Source organism: Ailuropoda melanoleuca, chromosome 7 (genome assembly GCF_002007445.2).
Source record: "Ailuropoda melanoleuca isolate Jingjing chromosome 7, ASM200744v2, whole genome shotgun sequence".
NCBI classification, from domain to species: Eukaryota; Metazoa; Chordata; class Mammalia; order Carnivora; family Ursidae; genus Ailuropoda; species Ailuropoda melanoleuca.
Genome location: NC_048224.1, coordinates 80,515,905 through 80,542,584, shown reverse-complemented (window position 1 = coordinate 80,542,584; position 26,680 = coordinate 80,515,905). Strand labels below are relative to the sequence as shown.

Below are 26,680 nucleotides of genomic sequence, written 5' to 3'. Positions count from 1 at the left end.
GACGGACCAGGACCACGGGAGGAGGGTCGGAAGAAGGGGCTGGAGGCACCCACGGGAAGGATTCTCATTTCTACTTCATACCCTAATCCTGCCTTACTTTTCTACCCGTGAGCAGGCTTTACTTTGATAATGTACAAAATTTAAGAAGTATTTTTTGAAAGAAAAAGTAGCTTGAAGGGCATAGATAAGCAGAAATCAGTCACCAGAGTCGAAAAACAAGAAGGGAGACAGGACGTGATGGTGGTGAGGAAGTATTCCGTTTTGAATATTTCCTTTCAAATTATGAAAGTAAACTAACAGAAAAATTAGGTCACAGGGAAAAGAAAACCGTTTGTCATTCTAAACAACCGCAGAACACCTAGCCCACCAATTGTTAGTATTTTGGAGCTTTTTTTCCAAGTGCGTGTATATGTATTTGTATGTGTACATGCACACACGTGCACACATGACTAGAGGGCTGTATTCAGCGCCCATTAAACTCACACTTCGTGTTTTGACATAAGAATTCCTTCCGTTAGGGATGCCTGGGTGGCACAGTTGGTTAAGTGTCTGCCTTCGGCTCAGGTCATGATCCCAGGGTCCTGGGATCGCGCCCCGCATCGGGCTCCCTGCTCTGCGGGGAGCCTGCTTCTCCCTTTCCCTCTGCTGATCGCCATGCTTGTGATCTCTCGCTCTCTCTCTCTGTAAAATAAATAAATAAAATCTTAAAAAAAAATTCCTTCTGTTATTATGTGGACTTTATAATCACCATTTTAATAGTTCTATCACATTCCACGGGGCAAGATATACATCCTGCCATTCCTAACCATACCTCATGCTGGGTATTTACTTACAAATTTTTACTATTTTGACTAATCCTAGGAAACACATCTTTCCTTGAAAATTGCTTTTTCCATACGTCAGATACTTTCTTAGAATAAAAAATTCGATGTGGGATTATTGAATTTAAAAGGGTGAGCAATTTTTGGCTTTTGAGATAAAATTAATTTCCAAAAGAGTTGTATCCATTTAGGGTGTCACTAGCAATGCATGAGCGTGCCAGTTTTATCATATGCTAGCCAGCATTCGGTGTTAGAAAGACTAAAGCATTTTTATTATTTTAATAGGTAAAAATGGAATTTAATTATGGTTTTCATTTACATTTTTGTTTACCAGGGGTCTTGTACATTCTTTCATTGCTTGGTTTTTGATTGTTTGTCCCCTTCTGGGAATTACTTTTTATGATATTTGATGTGGATTTATTTCAACTCAGAGCAAAAACAAATATCTTTTGAGTGCCAAGCCCCCCCCAAAGCTGCAATTTGAAAACATAGTAGTGAATCTGCTTTTTAATTAACAGAATTCACTGTGTGAGTTTATAGGTTCAAATGAAAGTTCCCCTATTACAGTGGGAACATGGAAAAGCTCACAAAACTCAATGGCATGCTCCCTAGCCCTTTTATTTTTAATTTTTTAAAGATTTTATTTATTTATTTATTTATTTGAGAGAGAGAGAGAGTGCACAAGCAGGGGGAGTGGCATAGGGAGAGAGGGAGAAGCAGGCTCCCCGCCAAGTAGGGAGCCCAATGCAGGGCTCAGTCCCAATGTGGGGCTTGGTCCTAGGATCCCAGGACCACGACCTGAGTGGAAGGCAGATGCTTAACCACCTGAGCCACCACTAAGCCCCCTCCCTAGTCCTTTTAAACAGAAGCTCTTCTAAGAGCTTCTCAAATACAGCAGATGCTCAACAGAGTGGATCCATGTTAATCTTGGTGATAATGACAATTTTAGTCAATTTCTGAAGTTTCTAAGTACTAAGAAAATGAAAATCCTTCTTACTTGGTAGAAGGTTTTCTTTCTGGTAGAAATCCGAAACAGGAAGAGATTGGGGTGGGGGGGCAGTACATTCTAGTGTGAATTAACAGTGACTTGGAAGTCCACCCTTATGTACGACAGTGAGAGGATTGATGGCTTGTCTCACATATGCTTCTTCATCAAGAAGAGTAGTGACAATAGGTCCTGTTGCCTCCTCCCCTGGAAGTCCACTGATAATAAAGACAATGAAGAAATTAATTGATAATAATTGCCAAATGACATTCTTAACATGCTTTCAATTTTCTGTCCAGTTGGCATATCTCAGTGGTCCTCAACCAGGGGCAGCTTTGCTCCCCAGGCGCAATGTCTGCAGACATTTTTGACTGCAATGATGGGGGTGGGGGTGGTGGCTAGTGCCTGGTGGACGGAGACCAGGGATGCAGCTCAACATCCTGCAAGGAGTAGGGCAGCCCCCACCATAAAGAATGATCTGGTCCAAAATGTCAGTAGGTCTGAGTTTGAGAAGCCCTTTTATATCTAACATCCCTAATAATTACTACTTTATTTGAAACCTCTGATTTGTGCCGTAATTCAACAGTGAGCCTGTGTCTATAGTTGTCTAAGCTTTCTTGACATTTAGCACTGGGTCAGTGTTGAGCATTACTTATTTTCATCCCAAAGCTCCGAGGTGAAGCGAAAGCACATCTTTGACTTGGCGATGGTATTTTTAGTGATTTCCTTGGTAAACAGGACTGTTTGTTCCTAAATGAGATGTGATGGGGACCCCAACTCATTGCTTGGTTTTGAGTAACATTAAATGTTAAGCATTAACCATCTCCATCCCCGTTCCTCCAAAGGCAGATGCTAACCAGAATCGTTAAATATTTCCAAGAAACGTTTCAGGTGCTCCGGACACAAATCCTTCCTTGTCTGTAGCTCTCCGTGTAGTCTATGCTACCCTTCCTCTCCTAACTATTCCATCACGTGTGAATTCAGCGGGGGTTACTGCATACCTACTGTGTTCCAGAATGATCCAACCCCCTCCCTATGCACCCTTCATTGTTCGGTTCCTATGAAATGGAAAATGGACTTCCTTTGAACTCTAGGACCCTTTTATAATGACCAAAGTCAAAGCCACCTGCTCAGAGACCTAGTAGGCGATCCCCACGCGCTGCCCTGTAGTGAGTGAGTTATTTCTAACAGTCCAGCATAACATGCTTTTGCCCTGTAGCTCACTGTTCCTTTGCGATAATTCTCTTCAAGAGAAAAACATTTTCCTTAGACTCGTGAAGATTCAGGCTTTCTTTCCCTTCACACAATTAAGAAAAGCACCTCGACAATGCAGTCCTTACCCTTCCAGGAAGGATAAGTCAGCACATTGCCGTCTTCCTCTGAATGATTCTGAGAAACACCTGCTAGGAGCGTTTCTCCAACTTGAAAGGCTGCACGGGCTGTCCTGACTCACCTTTCGAGCTGACGAAAGAGCCAGATCCAGAACCCGGGCGGAACTCAGCCACGCTGGGGTCCCAGGGGTCCAGGTCTACATCTGTGGGGCCCCTCTTCCCGTGCAGTTCACCCTCTCTGTCGCATGCTTCTTTCTCTGCTCCTCGCTTCGGATCCCTTGCCTCGTGCATTACAGCAACTCCTGGCTTTTGCCTTGGGGGGGCGGGTTACCTGCCTTTCTCCCTCCCACGTGCGGGTAAAAATCACACCCCACCTCCAGCCTTAACTACCTGGAGTGCTGGCCACGGCCGGAAGGGGGCAGCAGACCGATTCCGGGAAGCTCTCTCAAGGCGGGTTGCTACAATGCAGAGCTGAGATTATAATTCAGTGGAGTGATACATTGGTGCTGGAAATAATTCCATTTCAGCGCCGTAGCTCTGGTCGGCGGCGCAGGCCTGCCTGGGGAGGCTCTCGTCACTTCTTGCTCTCCCTGCATGCCTGGTGGCACGTGAGGAAGGGTCCAGTGCATAGGGATGGTTTAGTGAAGGGGTGGAGGTCCTCACCGAGGGGCTGAGCACGTGCGAGGCGCGCTCAGTGCTGGAGGGCTGCGTGTAGAAAAGAGATGAAACGTTCAGTGTCACTGCAGCTCTGAAACAGAGGGCGGAGTCTGGGGGAGGCAGAAGTGTGTCCGCTGTAATGAACTTCCCATTGTCTCCTGTCAGAAGCCGGCGGCTTCCGGAGGCTGTGTTGCCTGTTACAAGCATCGGAAGTTCTCAACTGTTACTTTGTAAAAAGGGTCTGAGACTCTATGAAAATGCAGATTCCTAACCCACCTCCCAAGTTCTGGATCTGTAAGTCTGGGTTTGGGCCTGGAAATCTGTATTTTAGATTCTGCTAAGTGTCCAGGGACCACACTCTGAGAAGCAGTGGAATCCCATGGCCTTAGAGGGCATCCTCCCGACCTGACATGCCAGGTTTTGCGTTGTTGTTTTCATGGAAAAGGCCTGTCTACAGGGGCGAGGCTAAGGTGGGGCAGAGGTTCCGACTGCACAAAGTGGAAGGAGGCACTCCTTTTTAAGGCTGAGCCTGTACTCACACAGTCCTGAAACGGACATCTCCTCAACTCTTGGGTCCAGTGCCTTTCTCGTTTCAGCCTCACTCCGGACAGGCCACACTCCAGCCCTGAACACAAGCTGACCACTTCACTGCACACGGGGACCTGGTGGAGGAACTGGGCGGCGTCTGGGTCACTGGAATCTTCTGGCAACACTGGGCCATCCCGCCCCCTCGGCAAGTTGAAGTGGGGTGGTTATGAGCAGGGAGGGCAGAGCCTTCAGGCTCCCAGACCCCTCCATCAGAGCCCTGAAGAGGGACAGCAGGCCATTTTGAGCATGTTTCAGCCCAGGGGTCAAGATGGGTAAATTTCAGGTTATGGGGCTGTCCTCCTGGGGGTCAGCCTGGGAAGAAAAGTAGCTGGTCTCTCAGTTCTTCCAGGTGCACCTGTAGGCTCAGCAAAGGGTCAGAGAATATTTGCTCTCAAATCAGCCAATCTATATTTATGTATGGAAATAGAGGGATTTATTTTGGAAAAAGCAGGAGTCTTTGGAAAGTGATGACGAGATTCGAAGTCTAAATGATAGTAACAGTGAGAATAGGCTTATCACTTGGGGCACCTGGGTGGCGCAGTCCGTTGAACCTCGGACTCTTGATTTCAGCTCAAGTCGTGATCTCAGGGTCCTGGGATCAAGCCTCCTGTGAGGCTGCATGCTCAACAGGGAGTCTGCTTGTCCTTCTCCCTCTGCCGTTCCCTCTCCTGCTCAGGCTCTATCCTTTTCTCTCTCCCAAACAAATAAATAAGAATAGGCTTATCACTTAAAACAGGGGATTTAAAATGAGGAATTAGTAGGAGCACCTGGGTGGCTCAGACGGTAAAGTATCTACCTTCAGCTCAGGTCGTGATCTTGGGGTCCTGGGATTGAGCCTTGTGTTGGGCTCCCTCTCCCTCTGCCCTCCCGCCCCCCACCTCCGCTCATGCTCTCTCTCTCTCAAATAAATAAAATCTTCAAATAAATAAATAAATAAATAAATAAATAAATAAATAAATAAAAAGAAGAATTAGTTACAAAAGAGGAAGGGCTGACAGAAAAGGCAAAGGGAAGTTTTGGTGGGGGAGGGTAGGCAACTCAGACATCAGCAGCAGTCCGTGAAGGCAGCTGCTGTTGGAAATGAGGGCAAAACCGCTGTTGGAAATGCTGCCAAAGCAAGGCAGGTGCTATTAGTATCCCCATTTCACAGATGAGTAGAGTGAGGCACGGGAAGATTAAGTAACTACCCAAGGTCACATAGCTCCTGAGTGCGTAATGAATTTAAACGCAGGCAATGTGATCCAGAGTCCGTGCTCTTGCCAACTATGCTTATTGCCATATGAACAAAGGCCACACGGGGGGAAATGTTAGTAGAGTTGAGTTAAAAATTAAATTCGGAGTGTAAACTTTATTATGCATGTTGTCACGACTAAGCCTTGAGGTGGCCTACATAATGGGGCCCTGCTGGTAGAAGTGAATTCAGTCATTCATTGAACAAATAGTGCCTACTCCAAGCCAGACACTATGAGTAAAAGGGTTACTTCATAAAATCCAATGTATTCCATAAGGAATTTTAATTCAAAAGAGTAATGAGTTAATGAGTGTATCGCTGAGTTTAATTACAAAGGAGTCTGCGAGTTAATGAGGGTATGCCTGATTCTTGATAGAAGCCACAGAAATGAAGGGAGGTATTAAAGTTGGCCAAAGACCAAGTTGCATACCACGTAAGGAGCAGTCAAAGAAACAATCAACACTGGCTCCCCTGTTCGAGAGCCATCGTCCCCGTTTTCCTCCCCCAGACTGTGCAAAAGGTTTTCTTTTATTGTGTGTTATTCTTCAATAAATCAGCCCTGTGCGGCCACTCTCGTTCTTCTCATGCTTTCCTTGGGAAGCTTTCTGTTATGATGTCACTCTTCTATTTGAGTCACTTTTCCTATATTTACCATCCACTTATCCTGGCAGCTTCCTATTTTGGGAGAAAACCCTGAGGGTCCCTCACGTCAACTTCCGCCTAAATCAGAAAGCATTTTAAGAGACACTTTTATTCTCTTTTGGACTTTTCTCAGCATTATGATTTTCTTGAGGATAATTTAAGAAAAAGAGAAGCAGGATGTCTGAGTCCTGAACTAGTTCATAGTCAGAAGAAGAATGGAAAAGTCAACCCCCACCCAGGCTACGACTGGGATGTACCTTCAGGACATTATGTTAAGGGAAATAGGACAATTGCAGTAGGATTGCACTTACGGAAGCTACCTAGAGTGGTCAACCTCAGAGATGGAACGTGGTGGTGGCTGCCAGGAGCTTGGGGGAGAGGGGAATGGGGAGTTATTTTTAATTGGGTACAATTTCACTTTTGCAAGATGGAAAGGTTCTAGAGAGGGATGGTGGTGATGACTGCACAGTGGACCTCATTCGTGGACTTGATGTTACTGAACTGTGCACTTAAAATGGTTAAAATAGTAAAGTTTATGTTATGGCTTTTACCACAATTTTATAAATAAATAAATGAACAAAAACTCCTGGGTCTAGGAGAAGAAAAAAAATGTAGTCAACCCTGTGGAACTGGGCAGTTGTCCAAGGTATTCCAGGAAAATGTTGGGGCATCTGTGGGCCCCAATCCCAGGGGTCCCGGGGGCTCCAGGGAGGGTGTGAGGACGCGACGTCCCTGAGGATTAATTCCTCACTCCCTGGATGGTTTCCAGCCTCGATCCTTTGACTCGGGTCTAGTTGGAGCCTTGAGGGAAAAGAATAATTCCTGTCTTCATGAATCTCTTCCTGGTTGCTGTGCCCAGGATGATCTCAACATCCCCAGGGTGTGTGTCACAGTTGGGAAAATTTTCAACACCACCTACGAGGGGTTCTCGTCCCTCTGCCCCTCCTCCCCTTATCATCCACCAGCCCTTTTTGGGACCCTGGACTCTCGTCTGATACGTGGCCTTCAACGTGGCTCCCGCCCCAGCCCCAGCAGCTGGTTCTCTCTCCTCACCGGGATTTCTGAAGCCAGGGACACTGGGTCAGGATCCTCATCGTTCTCACATATTTACTTTCCCAGATTACTTTCTTAAAAAGTGATTTAGTTGAGTTCCCCAGGGGGAGAAAACCTCTGGCAATTCTGTTCAAGATTGCATTGTATTTATAAATAAGTGTGGAGAGGACTGGCATTGTGGGCTTATTTTTTCTGATCATTATCAATTCTAAAATTGTAAGTTGATTCTTTTTTTTTTTTAGATAGAAAGTCAAATCAACCACCAACAATAATGGTTTTGCCCCTTCCTTTCTAGTATTTATGCCTGTTGCTTTATTTCCTTGTCTAATGTATTGCCTATCGCTCACAAAAGGGTGAAAGCTTATCCACTTTGTCCTGTTCTTGATTTTAATAATGTCCTTAGGGGTGATATTTTCAAAATACAGCACTTAAAACCTGGACAAAGCCCCTGACCAATCAGAACAGCAGCACCAGCCAGTCTGAACAGATGCTTGTTGTAAACACTCGCAGTGTCACACGTGACAGGCACCTAGGAAGACCCGAGTGTTTTATCATCAAGCATGATGTTGTTTTTTTGATTTGTAATAGATTTAAAACAATATCTTATTTTTATTATTTTTTTTTAAATTTTAAATTAAATTAGCCAACATATAGAACATCATTAGTTTCAGATGTAGAATTCAATAATTCGTCAGTTGCGTTTAACACCCGGTGCTCATCACGTCACGTGCCCTCCTTAATGCCCATCACCCATTTACCCCATCCCCCCACCCACCAACTCTCCAGCAACCCTCAGTTTGTTTGCTAGAGTTAAGAGTCTCTCATGGTTTGTCTCCTTCTCTGATTTCTTCCCCTTCCGTTTTTCCCTCTCTTCCCCTATGATCCTCTGTGCTGTTTCTTATATTCCTCATGTGAGTGAAACCATATGATAATTGTCAAACAATATTTTAATCCTTATTTTACCAAAAGCTTTTTTCAGGATAGAGTCAAGGGTCTCCATAACTTGGTCTCAACCTATTTTTCCAGGTTTCTATTTCTCAACGTGCCTCAATGTGCACCTGCTCAATCCTAATCTTCCAGCAACTCGGGATCAGCAAGGGGACACAGTCCAGTCATACAAAACAGGGGCTTCAGGACCCTAGTGTTTCATTCCTTCTCGTGGGCCACTCTCTGTCTGGAAAACCCTTCCCGCTACTAACATGAACACCACCGAGCTTTCAGGACTCAGTCCAGACCGCCTTTCTGAGATCTTCCTCAACTATCTGCTGCTCTCTGGGCACCTCCCCACAAAGAAGAATTAGCCCCTTTCTCCTTTTTGCACCCCCAGGGGATCCTGGACACACTTCTGTGGGGCACGTTTCACACTATGTTTGCATTGGGTGGTTTGCATTTTGTCTCCGTTAGTGTACAGGGCGCTCCTCTAGCCTTAGCATCGAGTGAGCCCCACGCTTGGTGCTTAATTGGCACTCAGTACGTATTTGCTGCATAAACGAGTGAACGAATAAATCTCACTCCGAGCATGAAGATTCATCATGCAAAACTGATATATTTTTTTAAGTGTTAAACTGACGCATTCTCATTCCTCTTAACTTACGATGCCGTGATGAAGAGCAGAGAAGAGCATCACCGGTCTGATGCGCTATGGCTGCAAAACCATTCCAAGCTAAGTGGTGTGAAACACTGATCATTTATTATGATATCTCTCAGTTCTGGGAGTTGACTGGGCTCACGGACAGATGGAGGCGGAGGCTGTGGCCGTGGAGAGCTTTCTCACTCCCACGGATAGTGGTGGCGGAGGCGAGCTGGGGCTGTCGGCCAGAGCACTACATGTGGCCTCTGCAGGTGCCCTGGGCGTCCACGCAGCAGGCTGGCTCGGGTTTAAAAGCACATGTACTGAGAGATGGAGCACCAGGGGGGCTGTATCGCTTTTTATGATCTATCCTCAGAAATTGTGGTTTGCGGGTAAATGTTTAACAACAGCCGTGTGTGTGTGTGTGTGTGTGTGTGTGTGTGTGTGTGTGTGAGATCCCAGTCCTTGCTGGTGTCTGCACTATAAATAATCCCCCCGTGGCTGTTTCTAGGCCACTGGCATGACTTCACTGGGCATGGAGCTGGAGAAAATGTCCCCTCTCCCTGGCTAGCTGGTAGCATGGCCCCAGCACACTACTGCTCAGTGGTCACATAGCTTCACCTTCTCTTTGCTCTGTTGGTCTAAGCAATCCAAATATCCACCCAGGCTCAAGGGGCGGGGAAAGACTCTGCCTCTTGCCGGGCGATTAGGAGGTCACAGGATAAGAAAAGTGTTATGGGATGAGAGATGTTGTTAAGGCCATCTGTGGAAGATCCGATCTGCCTCAACAAGCAAGAACAAAGAGATTGGAAGGAATGCACAGAAGAAAATGTGACATTCAGAAAATCTCCAGATGATAGGCCGGTGAGTAAAAGTCTTTCCTCCACTGGAAGAAGAGGATGGGAGGGGAAAGCAAGAGGGTAACCCCTTCTGAGATTTAAAAAAAAAAAAAATAGGAGAAGGAGCCAAGGAATAGAAACCACAGATAGAGGAGAGCTGTAAGTAGAGTTCTTTTCTCCTGTTTTTATTTGAAACTCTAGGAGTGGAACATTCATTCATTCATTCATTCATTCGTTCAAGAACTCTATTTGTGGGACGCCTGGGTGGCACAGCGGTTAAGCGTCTGCCTTCGGCTCAGGACGTGATCCTGGCGTTTCGGGATCGAGTCCCACATCAGGCTCCTCTGCTATGAGCCTGCTTCTTCCTCTCCCCACTCCCCCTGCTTGTGTTCCCTCTCTCGCTGGCTGTCTCTATCTCTGTCAAATAAATAAATAAAATCTTTAAAAAAAAAAAAAGAACTCTATTTGTGTCTGACACTGTTCTAAGTGCAGGAATGAAGGAGTAAACGAAACAAAAGCCCTCACTGCATTAGTTTGCTAGGGCCTCTGTAACAGAATACCGCAGACTAGGAAGCTTAAGCAACAGAAATTTATTTTTCTCCAGTTGTGAGAGCTAGGTGTTCAAGATAAAAGTATTGGCAGGTTGGGTTTCTTCTGAGGCCTCTCTCCTTGGCTTGTAGATGGCCATCTTCTGTGCCTGTACCTCCTCTCTCGTCTGTGCGTGTTTGTGTCCCATTTTCTCTTCTTACAAGGACACGGGTCATACTGAATTAAGGCCCACACCAGTGACCTCACTCTAACTTCATTACCTCTTTAAGGACTCCCTCTCTACATATGGTCATGTTCTGAGGTACTGCACTTAGAACTTCAACATGTGACATTCTGGGGGACACAACTCATCCCACAACACCCACCTTCATGGAGGATACGTTGTAAGACCTCACATGGGGCCCTTTGACCAACATCATGTGGTGTAGCCACTAAGAGGTAAAGTCAAAGCCCCGTGCTCTAAAGTCACTTGAAATAAATCCTTCCTCTGTGTGGGCCTGGTAACAATGGATGTATGGTTATGTTCATGGGTTTGTTTCCAACTTTGTTTTAGACTTTAGAACACATTTACATTATTCAAAGACCAAAGCCTTCGTGAAAGTATTTACAGAAGTCTTGCTTCTACCCTGTCCTCATAAATAATATTTCCCTCATAAATAATAATTTTTATTAGCTTGGTGTTTTTCTTCTATTATTTCTTTTTTTTAAGATTTTATTTATTTGAGAGAAAGTAAGAGTGATAGGGATCACAAAGGGAGAGGAAGAGGGAGAAGCAGACTTGCTGCTGAGCGGGGAGCCAGATGTGGGACTCAGTCCCAGGATCCTGGGATCACGACCTGAGCCAAAGGCAGACGCTTAACCAACTGAGCCACCCAGGTCCCCCTTTCTTCTAATATTTCTTTGTGCAAATATAAGCAAACACAGAAGTATGTATTCTTATGTATTCTTATTTTCTCCCTTACACAATGTGTAGCAGTATTCTGCGCCTTGTTGATAGTGGTTTTTTCACTGTGTATATCCTGGAGAGTTCTCCGTAACAACACAGAGAGCCTTTGCTGATTTTTTTTTTTTTCCAGCTGCATAGTTCTCTGTTGGGTGGACAGGACATCATTTACTTATGTTGTCCCCCACCGCTGGAAAATTGGATTATTGCCAATCTTTTGAAGTTACAAATGCTCCAATGAATTGCATAACCCTCACAACGGTCATTTTGTACTTGTACCTGTGGGATATACTTCCAGAAATGGAGTTGTGGAGTCAAAAGGTAGATGCATCTATCATTTTGTTAGATACTGACCAATTCCCCTCTCCAGGGGTTGTAACATTTAGCATTCCTACCAGCACAGTATAAGGGGGCCTATTTCCACATAGCTTTGCTAACAGAGTACATTGTCAAATTTTTGGATTTTCGCCCATCTAGTAGGTAAGAAATGCAATATTTATTTTTAATTGTATTTCTCTTTAAGTGTGGCTGGGAATTTTTTCCTAGAGTCATTTTTGTTTGTCTGCAATCAATTTCTTCACAGTCTTTGGTCATTTATCTATCGGGTTGTTTACCTTTTTCTGCTTAATTTCAGAAGCACTTTGTAAAATGGGCACTGTGAGTATGGCAGGAGCAAAAAAAAAGTCTCTGCCTTCACAAGGCCCACTTCCCATGAATGATCCCTTTCTATGACTGGTGCTGGTAGAAAGAATTCTCTTCTTTCAATACAGAGACTGAGGCCATGGACAGCAATGATTGATTATGTTGCCATTGTCTTCATCTGTGAGCAATTTTCTGGTTTGACCAACTCGTCCAAGAAAATAATCTATATTCCTTACAGAATAAATCAATTTCCAAAAAGAGGGGAATGTGCACTCCTGCAGTTATTAAAAATCATGTTCTCAGAAATATTTAAAGAAATGGGGAAGTGGTTATATTATTACATAAAAAGGCAAGCCACAAAGCACGATGCACAGCATAAAACCAGTCACATAGAATAGATCTAGCCATTAGCATAGGAAAAAGATGAGAAGACTATACCCCAAATGTGTATAGTGGTGACCTCTGAGGATTGAGATTATGGATGATTTTAATTTTCTTCTTCATCCTTGCTCTCTTCCCTAATATTTTTTACAGTGAACATGTATTGTTCTGAAAATTGGCAATAATGGCAATATTATTTTTTAAATAATAATATTGAACAAAATTGAAGCTAAACTTTCTGTCTTGGGGAAACAGGAGCTGTTGATTTGGTGCAAAGCAGGTGGTGCTGGGGAAAAGCTTATCCCTTTGATGTTGTGAGCTCACTGATGCTCAGGGTCAAGTTATCTTCAGTGCTCCATCCACATTGAGCAATAATGATTTCATTCGCTATTTCCCCCAGAGGCTGTAAGGTTTATTGGGAACAGCCAACATTTTATGAATTGTGAATTACTGAGGATCCCCAGCTTCCCTGTAAAAATACTTCAATTCACCTAAATCTAAATCAACTCCATCTCAATTTCACATTTCTGATCAGTTTCTGGTCACTTTCCAGGTACTGAGACCAGGCACCTGAGTCTGGCCCTTACTTCCTCCATCTTCATCCCATGCAACTGTTTTGATCACCTAATGAGTCTTTCTTTGAAATATTTCTTGTAGCTATTGATTCCTCTCTGACTCCCCGACTACAATACCCATCATGACTCAGACTACCTGTTGCCTCCATTATCACAGCACTCTTCTGAGTCCAAGAGGTATGCATTCTGAACAAAACTGCCTAGGTTCAATATGGGCTCTACTCCTGTATGACTTTAGGCAAGTTTCTTAACCTCTCTATGCATTTCTTTCTTCATCTGTAAATGGAGATAGCAGTACTATCTGATTTATTAATTTGTTGTAAGGAAATACATGTAAAAGCACATAGAACAGCAACTGGGCACATAGTTAATGATCAATCAATGCTAATGATATCAATTATATAATCAATTTATTTGCATCTATTTTGGGCCTTTTTGCTAGGTCAATAATCTTGAGTTATATCATGTCACTCCTTTGGTTATAAACCCCCATATGAGTTTTGTGCTGGGCAGTGGCTGACTAGGTTGTTTGAGACAACATACCCTGCTGGGAACAAGGAGAAGTACGGACATCTCAGAAATATCTAGTAAGGGAGAATTTGTGAAACCAAGATCTGAATAAGGAATCAAATTTGTAGAGATGAGTGACATTTGAAATGGATTCCAAAAATGAAAACAGTGAATGAAAAGCTGGAAAGTATGAACAGAGGTTTCAGCAATATGAAAAGGGTTAGGGGGATAACATTAGAGCTAAGAGCCTATTAGAGGGGAAAGGTACTGGAAAAACATCACAAACATATTTTTTTTGGAGAAAGGGTCAACTGGAAAAGCATATTTCATGGGGTTTAAAGCCTAGTTTTAGAATCGTAGCAACTCCTGATTGGATTCAGGTAATCAGCTTCTAGACTCTCTGTCTACTAGAAGCAAAATTGAGTACCTCTGCAAAAAGATAACATCAACAAAATAACCAGTCATATAAGAAAACAAGTTTTGACAGACCACCAAGAGGGAAAAACAGACAATAGAAAGAAATCCGTAGATGATCCAGATTTTTTAAATAATAAGACATACACTTTGAACTATTATTCATATGCTCATGGAATTAAAAATCAAGATGAATAAACTTGGCATAAAAAACCCTGAAAACTATGTGAAATAATTACATGGATATTCCAGACCTGAATAGTATCCAATAAATAAAATACTGAATGGATAAGTTAAACAGCAGATTAGACACAGCTGAAGACATAATAATGATCTGGAAGATAAGGCAGTAGAAAATGCACAGACTAAGTCACAAAGACAAATAAATGGAGAATATAAAAAAGAGCATAAGAAATATCAGGAACCCAGTGAAAATGTTTAACATATATATTATTGGAAATGGAAGAGAGAAGAAATTGAGAAGATATATTTGAAGAGATATGGCCAAGAATGTCCCCCAAATGATAAAAATCTTTAAGCCATAGAAACAGGATCTGCTTCAAATTCCAAGCATGATAAAGACAAAGTAAAGCATATTTAATCACACAAAATAAAACTGTTGAAAATAAAAGGCAAGTCTTAATAGCAGCTAAAAACAAAAAAAGCATACTCCTTTTTTTTTTAAAAAAAAAGCAAGAATTAAATTGATGCTAACTTCTCAACAGAACAGTGAGAGCCAATATAACAACTTAGAATTCTCTAACCAGTGGAAATATGCTTTGAAAATGAAGGCAAATGGGATCATAAAGGATTGCATTTTTGAATAAAAACCAAAGTTACTGATGTTAGAATTTCAGTGTTGGGTAGCCCCAAAGTACATTTCTTCCTTTCTATTAAAAACTTAGAACCAATGTCATGATAATACAAATTCATCAAAGACAAATACTGATTTTGTCACCAGTATGTTTACAGAAATTAAAATTCACTTCTTACAATGTTTTGAAATCCTATTACCATGAAATACTCAATACTGTGAAGACCAAAAAAATGAAAGAATCATTTGTTTACATCACAATAGAAACACATTAAGTAAACTATTTTATAAATAAAATCTGTTGGATGGTATAAAGAAATGAAGGCACAATAAAAGTATTTTCAACAAATAGGCACTGAGAGAGGTCATCACAAAACCCATAATAAAGGAAACCTAAAGGGTATGATTTTAGGGGGTAAAAGAAAATGATCTCAAAGTGAAGCACAGAGATGCAGCAAGAAATGAAGAGCACCAGAAAGGATAAAAATATGTGTAATTATAAATAGATGTCGACTTCACAAAGCAGTAATAGTAAAGTCTTCTGCAGTCTTAAATAGACATAGAATTAAAATTTGTGACAACAAAATGCAAAAGATGAGAGGGAGGGGTGTAAATGGAACTAACATCTTCTAAGATTCTAGCATTATCAGTGATGTGATATAGGTAAAAATATATATTATGCATTAATAGTTCAAGGATGCCTATTTTAATCTCCAGGATAATTACTAAAAGAATATATAACTAATGAAATCATAAAAGGAAATGGAATAATAAATTACTGATAGAAAAAAGAAAAATTAACACTGAATAAGTGGATCTAGAAAAAAAATGCTAAGATAATAGAACCAAATCAAAATATACATCAGTAATCATATTAAATGTGAATATAAAATAATACCCCAATGAGATGACAAATTGTTTCAGAGTAGACACAAAACCTAATTATATACTAGTCACAAGAATCACACTTTCAAAGCAAGTTCACAGAAAAGTTGAAATGGAAAGATAGAAAAGATATATAATGGCAACATGAAAGAAAGGTGATGTGTCTATACTAATATCAAAGGAGAGCTTAAGGAAAGAAGTCTTACCAAAAATAAAGAGGGGCATATCATAAAGATAAAAGTTAATATACTAAGAAAATATAACAATTGTAGGGGGGTCTGGGTGGCGCAGTCATTAAGTGTCTGCCTTCGGCTCAGGGCGTGGTCCCAGAGTCCTGGGATCGAGCCCCACATCAGGCTCCTCCGCTGGGAGCCTGCTTCTTCCTTTCCCACTCCCCTGCTGTGTTCCCTCTCTCGCTGGCTGTCTCTGTCAAATAAATAAATTTAAAAATCTTAAAAAAAAAAAAAGAAAATATAACAACTGTAAATATGTGTGTACCTAATAACCTAGCCTGGAAGCATATAAAGCAAAAAACTGACAGAACTGGAAGAAGAAATAGATCTGTAAGTGTATCCTCTCAATAACCAATAGAACAGACAGTCATAAAAATCGACAAAGGTATAGAAGATTTGAACATAGTTAAAAACTTAACCTAGGGGCGCCTGGGTAGCGCAGTCATTAAGCATCTGCCTTCGGCTCAGGGCCTGATCCCGGCGTTCCGGGATCGAGTCCCACATCGGGCTCCTCCACTGGGAGCCTGCTTCTTCCTTTCCCACTCCCCTGCCGTGTTCCCTCTCTCGCTGGCTGTCTCTCACAAAAATAAATAAAAAAATTCTTTAAAAAAATTAAAAAAATAAAAACTTAACCTAATTCATGTATAGAGGGAACATGGTGTCAAACAACTGAAGAATGCCAATTATTTTCAAGTGAACATGGAACATTTATCAAAATTTAATATATGCAGGGCCATAAAGCAAGTCTTAACAAATTGAAATAATTGAAATGATACAAAGTGTATCAACCATATACTTTGTACAGATATAGATTATAGTGGAATTGAGGTAGAAATCAATAACAAAGAGGTCATTGGAAAATCCCCACATATTTGGAAATTAAGCAACATACTTATACATTGCCAGTGGGTCAAAGAAGAAATTACAATCAATATCAGAAAATAATTTAATTGAAGGATAGTTAAAATGTGACATATCAAAACATGTGAGATCCAAGTAAGTGTATTTATAGGGAAACTGATAGTTTTCAGTATATATATTAGAAAAGAATAATAATTAAAACCAATGATCGGGACCTCTAGAATGGCCAAGTAATGGAGCAGGTTGGGCTTGGAGCCCCCTAAAATAACCCATCTCCAAAGAATCATTACTCTTTGACTTGTCTGGCCGTTCACTGAAAATCTCCATCGAAAAGACTTGTCTTTGTTTGACCTAAGTCAATGCAACTTTTGTGCAAATAGTCCTATCCTCAGGGCATTTGTCAAAAAAAAAATAGTGGCAGATTTTTTAATATCTCATTTTCCCGAGGCAGTGTTACCAGTTGGAGCTAATAAGAAGCCGACCAATAACCTAAAAGGAAAAATTGGGGAATAAGATGGAGACTATGAACAATTCTAACATATATGGAAAACTAGAAGGTCACACATGTGTGACTGTGTACATGCCGAGGAAAGACCTAAGGAGGTCATAATCCCTCTGGCTGACCTTGAGGTCTTGCACAAGCAAGGAAGTGAAGGCTAAGGCAGAATTGTAAACTGCCTGCACGAGCACTGACAGATCAATTACGATTACCCAGTCTAAGCAATAGAAAGAAAAAAGAATGAAGGAAATGGACAGAGTCAGACACCTGCAGGATACCATCGAGCTACTAACTTACACATAAATTAAGGAGTCCTAGAAGAAGAATAAAGAAAGCAGAAGAAAGAATATTTCAAGAGATCATGGCCAAAAACTTCTCAAATTTGGGGAAAAACTGCATCAAATCTGCATCTCCAAGAAGCTGAACAAATTGCAGGAAGTATAAACTCAAAGAGATCCACGCACAGGCACATCATAGTCACCCTGTCAGAAGCCAAAGACAGCATCTCCAGAGCAGCAAGAGAAATAATTCATCACCTACAAATCCCCAACTGCAATGTGATTTTCCGGAAGCCTACTCCTAGACACAGTCCAGGTAGAATGTGAGGTAACAATGATTTGCGAGTCATCAACAGTCACCCTATCGGCGAAGTCAAAAAGATGGAAGTCGCAACTCTTTCCCTCTCCACTCCTTAAAGTCTCTTACCCCTCCCGGCCCTCCCTACCCTGTGAGTCGGGGCTGAGAGGGACAGAGGGGTCATTGCAAACAGCGTTAGGGGGTCTGTGATGTAACAATGACTGCCTGCTCTCTGAGGGCTACGGTGCTTGCCCAGTTGGGAAACAGCTAAGCAGTAAGTAACCGTTGGCTTTACATTGGATAGTATCGGTTCAAAGCAAAGAGTTATATATAATGTTTTCCTTAAAACTAAGTTCCTGTCCTGAAGTACAATATCGAAGATTAGGTGTGTTTCTTTGATTCGTTTTTATATCTCTGTAGGTACACATTTACAGTTTTATCTCATGCTTTGTATCTAAATACGCATCTATGCATTTGATATTGTACTTAATTTATCTCTTCCTCAAAGATAATTTAAGTGGTCATGAGAAAAACTTGCAAATGAATTTTTCTCTAACATTCTAACCCGGAGACTCCCCTTCGTTTAGCTGCCATTTACTTAACATGTATTATGTACCTGTCATTGTACTGGATGCTGGGCACAGAGATGTGAGACAAGGTGTTCCTAGTGGGACAAGAGGGGCATCCGCCCAGTCTTGTCTTGGTGGAGACAGGGGTGTCCAGCTGCTAGAGGAGGTGACCGAGTCCTGAAGGTCGGCCAGGAGAAGTGAAGTGGAATTAGGCAAGGCTATCCAGGGAGAGAGAACAGCATGGCGGGGAACTGAAGAGACCTTGGCATGTTTGAGGGATTGCACATGGCCGGAGCCTAGGCATCGGGGGGAACTTGACTTAAAATACATTTATTTCTTATCAGCAAGCCCCATAAGCAGCTTCCTCCTGCTGCTGCCCAAGCAGGCAGTCCGACTCGNGGGGGGGGGGGGGTGGCGGGGGGAAGTGGGTGGAGTGCACACTCCGTGCTCACGGACCTACGATCTGTAGTTTTTCCTGTTCTCGAGTGACTGCATGGACGGAGCCAGCCCCCAGGGCTGACTTCTCCACCCAGCTTTGTGGGGCGCTCTCCTCATGCAGGCCCACAGTGTTTGTTTGTGGAGTGAGCCCTGGGAGGAAAGCCCCCCAAGAGCCACCACCGATGCCAGAACTGCCGCAGGTGTGCGGCCTCGGAAAGAGCCAGAGAAGAGTTTGGAAGAAACAGGGCAGAGGGAAACAGGGACTGAGCAACAGTTGGGATCTCTGGCCAAAAGGAAACGGGAATTTATTAATCTGATTCCGTGAATGCTCTGGTTAGTGTGAACGTTGCCCAAGGAGTAAGAAATACAGCTCGAGTGTAATTTGGAAGGGGGTTATTTCTGCTGTTGAGGTAGGGCCCGGAAACACTTCAGAAGCCAGAAGCCTGCACAAAAGTGGTGCTGGTTGGTTGCTTGGTTGGTTTTTGTTTTGTTTTGTGGCAAACTGGGGACAGACAGGTCTCACGTAGAAAATAGACTTTTGTGAGACTTTTTTTGTTTGTTAAAAAATACAGTTATTTTCTTCAGTGGTAACATTCCATGTTCTTTGATTTGCTTTTTAGTGTGGGTATCGGCATAATTTCCTCCAGCAATAGGGTTGTAGGAGGAGAAAAGAGGCTCATTTACAATCAGTGACCAAGTTGTTAAATGTTATCATTAAGTTATCAGCAGGGCCAGGGCTTGATGCAAATGCTGTCTCTCTCTTACACACACACACACACACACACCCCTTCCTAGTGAAAATGTCAGCCCAATGGGGTTTACAAGCAGTATTGCTGGACCACGTAATGCACCTCTAGCACTTACTCGCAAAATCTTGACTCACCTACTCCATGGTTTGAACGGATTTTTAACTTCCTCGAGCTTGAGTTACATAATGAGGTTAATCAAGGCTCCTATCTCACAGTATCGTTAAAAGGATTAAACAGATAATGCTGGTAAAGCACCCAGCATAAAAGGGCTGAATAAACTTGCGGGTAGTTGCTGCTGTTCCTGACGTTGTAATTAGAAAGCTGATGGCTGTTGACCGCTAGCCTGGACTCTAGGTGACCCTGAGGCATTGCTCACAGAGCTTCCCAATCCAGTCCAGCAAATGCTTGTTGAGGGCCTGCTTCGTGTTCTCACAGAGGAAAGAAAGAAATGTAGGCACTTGAAGAACGAGGCCCTTTCTCCCACCTTGAGATATTAACAGTTACATAAATAAGATAAATAACCATAGTATAACATAGAAAATCAAAATTCCAAAATTCGATGAAATTCAGTTCAAGTCAACCAACAGTTTTATCAATTACCTCCTATACCCACAGCTTCATAGCAGATACTGGTTGCGGGGATGGCAACAAGGCACGCCCACACCTCATTTCAACCAAGTGTGACAAGTAAATCGGGGGAGTGGGTAGACACAGCAGTATTGAGGAGGTGGGGACTGACTTCAGCCACAGGGTCCAAGCAGCTTTTTTTTTTTTTTTTTAAGATTTATTTGTTTGAGAGAGAGAGAGAGAAAGCATGATGGGGAGGGGCAGAGGGAGAGGGAGAATCTCAAGCAAACTCCCTGCTAAGCACAGAGCCTGATGCAGGGCCCGATCTCATGACCCTGAGATCACGACCTGAGCTGAAACCCAGAGTCAGAACCGACTGCACCACCCAGGGCCCCTGGGTCCAAGAAGCTTTCAGAGGGGACAGTGTGGACAGGAATTCAAGCCCACAATGGGATGAAAAGAGACTCTGTGTAGAGGAGGCCGCACCTTCCTTGGCTTGGAGGCAAGAAACTGAGGGTCTTGCTCAGAGAACTGGATGTAGCCTATTTTTACTGAAACTTAATGTTGGAGACAGGGGGAACCTTATTAGGGTGTTTGGATTTGGCCATGGGGTCTTCAGAGCTTTGCGAGCAGGTGTGATGTGATGTGTTTTAGAAACACCCCTGCGGCTACAGCAAGGGCAACGGGAGGGTAAGCTCAATCCCAGAGAGCCTGGTGAGCCCGTCACAGGTGTCCTGGCCTAAACCTGCCGTGCTCAAGGAGATGAAGCAGGGGGCGGGGTTTCAAGAGATGCTAAGTGGGAGGGTTGGTGATGGATTCAAAGTCTGGTGAGGAAGAGGAAAGTGTCAGGGACGAGCTCCGGGTTTGTGGCTTGTGTGGCTGAGCCGATATGATGGTGCCACCAGCTGCCCCCAGCGGAGCCCCCATCTCTCTTTTCACTGTGCACGCACACACATGTACCCCAGCTGTGTGTCCTTCCGTTTCCCCTACTCCCTGCTCCCAAGTCAGAAAGTGGAAAAAGGAGAAAGCCCAGAAATCTCCCAAAGGGACTCAGGTTGCTCCATTGTGTGGTGCTTGGCAAGGCCCACAGAGTGAGGCCAACCCAGGCAGCTGCTTCCAGAAAGCTCAACATGGAAATCAATGTCCTCACCAGGAGCAAGTCCCCTTGTCTTCCCTGCTTCCACCCATTCTCCAACATCTAACCCTTCTTCTCATCCCTTGACCTACCTTTGCAGTTACTGGAATGTCTGTGGATGGTTCTGAAAGTTCTGATATCTGATACCTCAGATTTATGGCAATATTTTCCTTTCTCTCTGTTCTGTTCTTTTCCTTTTCATTCTTCTTTCTTTCCCTTCTTTCCTTCCTTTCTCCCTAGCTTATATTTTATTGTGAAATACAATACACTTACTGGAGTACATAAAATATATACGCATGGCTTAGCCCATTTTTATAATGAACACACATGCAACCAGCACCCAAGTAAAGAAATAGAAGACTGCCAGCCCCTCAGAAGCCCCCCTCATGTCCTCACCTAGTCACCACCCTTAGTATCACACCTCCCCACCCCATCCTCCCCCAACAAGTAACCACTATCTTGAATTATGGGACTCACTTCCTTGCTGTGCCTTTTTGTGTTATCACCTACATATATTTCCATAAACAATAGAGTTTAGTTTGAAATTCTTTGATCCTGCTTCTTTCTTTCAACATGTTTATAAGATTCACCCCCATTGTTGCACATAGCTATGCTATCCATTGCATGAATATACTACCATTTTTAAATTCCATTCTATTGTGATGGTCATTGGATTGTTTGCAGTGTTGAGCTTTCCAGAACAAAGGTCCTCAGACATTCTTGTATGTGTATCCTGGTCACGATTCATAAGTTTCCTCAGGGTACATATCTGGAAGGGGCGCTGCTGGGTCATACAGTGTCTTCCCTATTGTTCATTATTACCCCATATTGCGAGAGCTCCTCTTTTCCATATCCTTGCCAACATTTGGTATTGTCTCTCACCTTATTGTTTTGAGCCTCTGTTCCCCCAAAAGAGTCTTCTACTAAAATAGTCCCCTCTAGGTCAGTGGGTCTCATCCTCTGTTTTCCAGGTGACCTGTAACAGGATAGTAGCACGTGGCACCCTGCTGTGAGCGTGACCATGAGAAGGCTATGAGCAATCCCCAAGTGAGAATGCCAAAACTTTAAATCAATTCCAGTTGGTTTAACAAAAGTAAATCTTTGGGGGTTGCAGTACTTTATTATTTAAAAGGACAAATCCTGTGACACACCCTTTAATTGATCATGACCTACTCGTGTATTCTGATACCCTCGTTGAGAACCCCTGTCCCTCTTGGCTGAGATTCTATGATTTTAGCAGCCTTGAGCTTGAATATATTGACCGCCTCTTCAGCCCAAAGCCATGACCCCTCAGCGTGTTTGTCTACCAAATCTTGGCTCTCACAAACACAGCCAATGGGACAAAGAAAGAAACGGTTAAATTTTCCTAAATCAAACGATACAGACCCAGGGGCTTGTTCTCTGGCATGTGGTACTCATGAACGTGTGTTCTGTGGTGCCCCCCACAGGGTTTGACCAGCTGACCTGGACTTGGCCAAAGGCCCTGTCCTCTATCATGGCCACCTTGCCATTCTGGCTGACTAAGAAGATGTTTCCCTTCAAGGTGAGCAAATGGATGGGGCTTGCTTGCTTCCAGTCAATGGTGGGCTCCTCACCCAACATTCGGCAGAAGAAACTAATCCATAAGCTGCAGGAGGAAAAGGCTTTTCGGGAAGAGATGAAAATTTTTCACGAGAAAATAGAAGACTTCAGGGAAGTGATGTGGAATTTCCGAGGCAAGATCCGTGCTTTCCGGGGTCAGATCTTAGGCTTTTGGGAAGAGGAGAGACCTTTCTGGGAAGAGGAGAAAACCTTCTGGAAAGAAGAAAAAACCTTCTGGGAAATGGAAAAATCTTTCCGAGAAGAGGAGAAAATCTTTTGGAAAAAGTACCGTACCTTTTGGAAGGAGGATAAGGCCTTTTGGAAAGAGGACAATGCCTTATGGGAAAGAGACCGGAACCTTCTTCAGGAGGACAAGGCCCTGTGGGAGGAAGAGAAAGCCCTGTGGGTAGAGGAAAGAGCTCTTCTTGAAGAGGAGAAGGCCCTGTGGGAGGATAAAAAGTCCCTCTGGGAGGAAGAGAATGCCCTCTGGGAGGAGGAGAAAGCCTTCTGGGTAGAAGGTGGTGGCCGAATTGCTGAGGAACAGATACCCGAAGGCAGGCACTCTAACGTCAATGGAGGGCTACAGTCCCCAGCCTTCTCCCGAGGCAGAGCTTGAGCGCAGGAGATGAAGGGCCATGGGGTCCAGACTCTGCTGGATTGGGATTCAAGTCCAGGGTGACCCTGTGTGCAGGAGAAAATATGTACTTATTGGTCTCCTTGCTTCAAAAGATCTAATAAAGTCCTGAGGAGAGGTTTGGAAAAACAACTTCTTCAATCAGGCCGGCGCCATTTTCCCCAGTGTTTGTGATTCTCCGAGGCCATATTCCCACCGTCCAGGCTGTACTGCTATATGCATACAGATGGTTCTGGGCACTTCACCGTTAGCCCCGCATGTGTGAGTGTTCGTGAACAGAGACCCTATGGCTCTCTTTGAAAGTCGGAATGGGAGAGAAGAGGGGCTCAGACAACTCCAGCTAGAGACAGGTAGGGACAGAGAGCAGCTGAGCCACCTACCCCTCTGTCGTGCTGTGGAACAATCATTTCCTTTCCGCTCTGAACAGTCTTAGAGGCCTGGAGTGGGCTAACAGCTTTTCAGAGAAGGCCACAGTGCTCTTAAAAAACTCACCTGTGCTGCTTTGTCCTCTGCAGACCATTTAGAACACACAAGGGGGAATCACCTAATGGCCCTCTTGCTCATTCTTCCTGGTTCCCACCAAACTTCTCAACTGCCCGCTTCTCTATGGCGGGAGAAAGGGGCATGGCATAAGGCCAGGCTCTAAGCACCACCCGCGAGAGCTCTGCCCTTCCCTCATTGATAGGACAATCTCCCTGCTCCACGTGTTCCCATTCACACAGGTGTCACCGCATTATCAATTTCTCTACGTTTCTCTCCTTTCATTCTTTTAAAATTAAAATGCCCCAGGGAGGTGATACATTAAATGAATGTACACTAATGTGGTCAGCAGCACACACCCAACTTCTCTTCTGGGATTAGATGGTCTATACTGGCATTGGTATGGAAGTGACCAGACAGTGGACAGTAAGAAATGTCCAGGCAAACACTTGCTTTCCCTTTTCCGAGGCCTGACCCTCACTGTTATCAACACATCTACTTACCTTGTCTTTGTGCATCCATTCCTACTTGATGAGGACTTTCACACTCACCAACTCATGTAGCCATCACCACAACTCTGTGGGCTGACAGGGGAGGCACATTAACCCATTGTACAGATGTGGAAACAGAGACCTGGAGAAACAAAGTGACTACATATGGCCAGGCAAGTAGCAAATGGAAGGGCCAGGACTAGAACTCACACTGTCTACCTCTTGGTCCCATTCCTTTTCTTTTTATTCTTTCTTTCTTTTTTTTTTTTTTAAAGATTTTATTTATTTGACAGGGAGAGAAAGACAGCAAGTGAGAGAGGGAACAACAGGCAGGGGGAGTGGGAGAGGAAGAAGCAGGCTCCCAGCAGAGGAGCCTGATGTGGGGCGATCCCAGGACTCTGGGATCACGCCCTGAGCCAAAGGCAGACACTTAACAACTGAGCCACCCAGGTGCCCTGGTCCCATTCCTTTTCTAACCACAACCCTAGGACACGGAATGTGGCTTTGGAGTAGCTTAGCCAATAATGGCGTCATGGCTTCGGTGAGCCTTACAGCACTGTGGAATTACACTGTGGTTTGGGGTGGCAGTGGAAAGAACGGGAGAGGAGAGGACAGGGTACCCCTAGGTGTGCTGAACAGGTGCTCCTGATAAGAGAAGAATGGGCTCACTCTGGGAACAGCCAGGCGTCTGTTGCTCTGTAGCACTCAGGGCACGTTTGGGCTTCTGGCAAGACCTCTGATCCTCAGCATCAGGGCCAGGCAGCGGGAGCAGCTCCCTCCTTTATCACGCACCCTGCCTCGCATCCTCAGCTCCCGATGGGCCCCTGGACAAAGACTTCAGCAAGCTGTGGGCACAAGATGCCAGTGTGGAGAATCAGATTCCAGGGGGAGACAGCTGGGCAGCCCAACTCAGGAAGACCTGTCTAGTGGATGCTGTGCAGGATGGCGGGAGCCCCAGTGCAGCAAAAACCACAGATTCCGTGATCCTTAGGGATTCCGCTCCAAAACAATGTAGAATTGGTAATCTTAAGACTAAAGAAACATAAATCTGGTGGAGCAGGAACAGGGGTGCGGTAAATAGAAAGCCCCCCCCCCCCCGCTTTAACAGCATCCCCTAGAAACCATTTGGAGACAGCTGCCAATTGAAGGACTGGAGGAGCGGCCCAGAGAGGACAGGTGTGTCCCTCTGTGATTCCGTCCTTCCTTCAGCGAATAGCCATGAACTTCCACCCTCTCGGGCTCTATTCTCTTAGATCTAGGTGGGGAGATGGGTAGGTGAAGAAGCCAGTGCCTCCCAAGGTGATGAGAACTGTGAGAGACAGATTCAAGGAGTGCTCCTTTGATGTCTTTTAACTTACTCTGGCAGTGGGGGGTGGGGGTGAGATGAGTGGAGGGAATCTGAAAAGGGGGAGGAGATGACTGGGTGAAGCCTAACAGACCAGTGGGCATTAGCTAAGGGAGGGGGCCTGAGAGCTAGAGGGGTCTACTGGGAGGCCAAAGGAGTCCCATGGCTGGGGAAGAGTTGGATTTCGTCAATGTGGGAGATGCCGGTGTCAAGGACAATGCGTAGGCTCCTGACTGGGACACAAGGGGGAATGCCCACATCCATCACTGAGAAGAGGCCAAGGAAGAGCGGGATATTTCGGCAGTGGGGGAGATGAAGAGTATAGTCTGCGACATACAAGATGGCAGGACCCATCCACTTATTCATCCCACCACCACTGTGCCTGGCTGGCACCGGGCTCTGTCTGGGAATGTGTTGATTCCCGCCCACATGAAGCTTGCAGTCTAAGGGGAAGACAATCCTCAAATCATCACAATGTAATTATTTGTAAAATTCGACAAATACCAGGAAGGAGGAGGGTATGTGGGGCTGCCTCTTTGAGAGCCCCAACAGTGCACCCCACTTGAGTGTGTTAAACACAGAGCAAGATCCCTAAAGATAGGAAAGAAAACCAAGATTTAGACAAAAGAAAACATAAGGTTAAGTAAGCGGTGTGAGCTAATAAAAGAGAGTCACTAGACCCTCACATAGGTTCATAGATAAAAGAAAGGATGCAGATGATGTCCGTGAAAGTGCTTCTAGCCTCTGTGTTGTTATTATTACTAGTGTTATCACAACCGAACATAGACTTCTTCACAGAGCAGGGGCCAAAGTGGGTTTCCTCTTTAAGGCGGCACCCATGACAGCATCACTGAGCTCCTGAAGGGCTGCCTGGCTGGTCCGTGACTTGAGTCGCAGGCAGACATCTAAGGAGCAGCTTGGCTCCCCTTCTTTGATCCTGTGGCATGGAGCATGTCATCTGTGCCTTCTTGGGGTCCCACTCATTTTCATGGCCCCAAATTCCAAATCATTTTTATTCCAGAATCATAATGCAGACAACTGAAAGATCCAGGAGCGCCGGAAACAGCATTTATTGCCATAACTATTACCTTG

General features: G+C 44.2%; 1 protein-coding gene across 3 annotated transcripts in view; it reads left to right on the top strand.

Annotated features, from left to right (window-relative positions):
• The first annotated feature begins 9,474 nt into the window (after positions 1-9,474).
• The window catches only part of CCDC70 (coiled-coil domain containing 70), a 38,851-nt gene continuing 21,645 nt past the window's right edge, over positions 9,475-26,680 (top strand). Inside the window, exons 1-2 of one of the 3 annotated variants that reach the window (XM_034663823.1) lie at positions 9,475-9,742; positions 22,506-23,326. In XM_034663823.1, coding sequence (XP_034519714.1) covers positions 22,553-23,254 — 702 coding nt within the window. In that variant the 5' untranslated portion in view covers positions 9,475-9,742; positions 22,506-22,552 and the 3' untranslated portion in view covers positions 23,255-23,326. Of the gene's footprint in view, positions 9,743-17,777; positions 17,874-22,505; positions 23,327-26,680 lie in introns of those variants that run through there. The other 2 variants (XM_002917678.4, XR_002142366.1) reach the window with 2 other exon arrangements.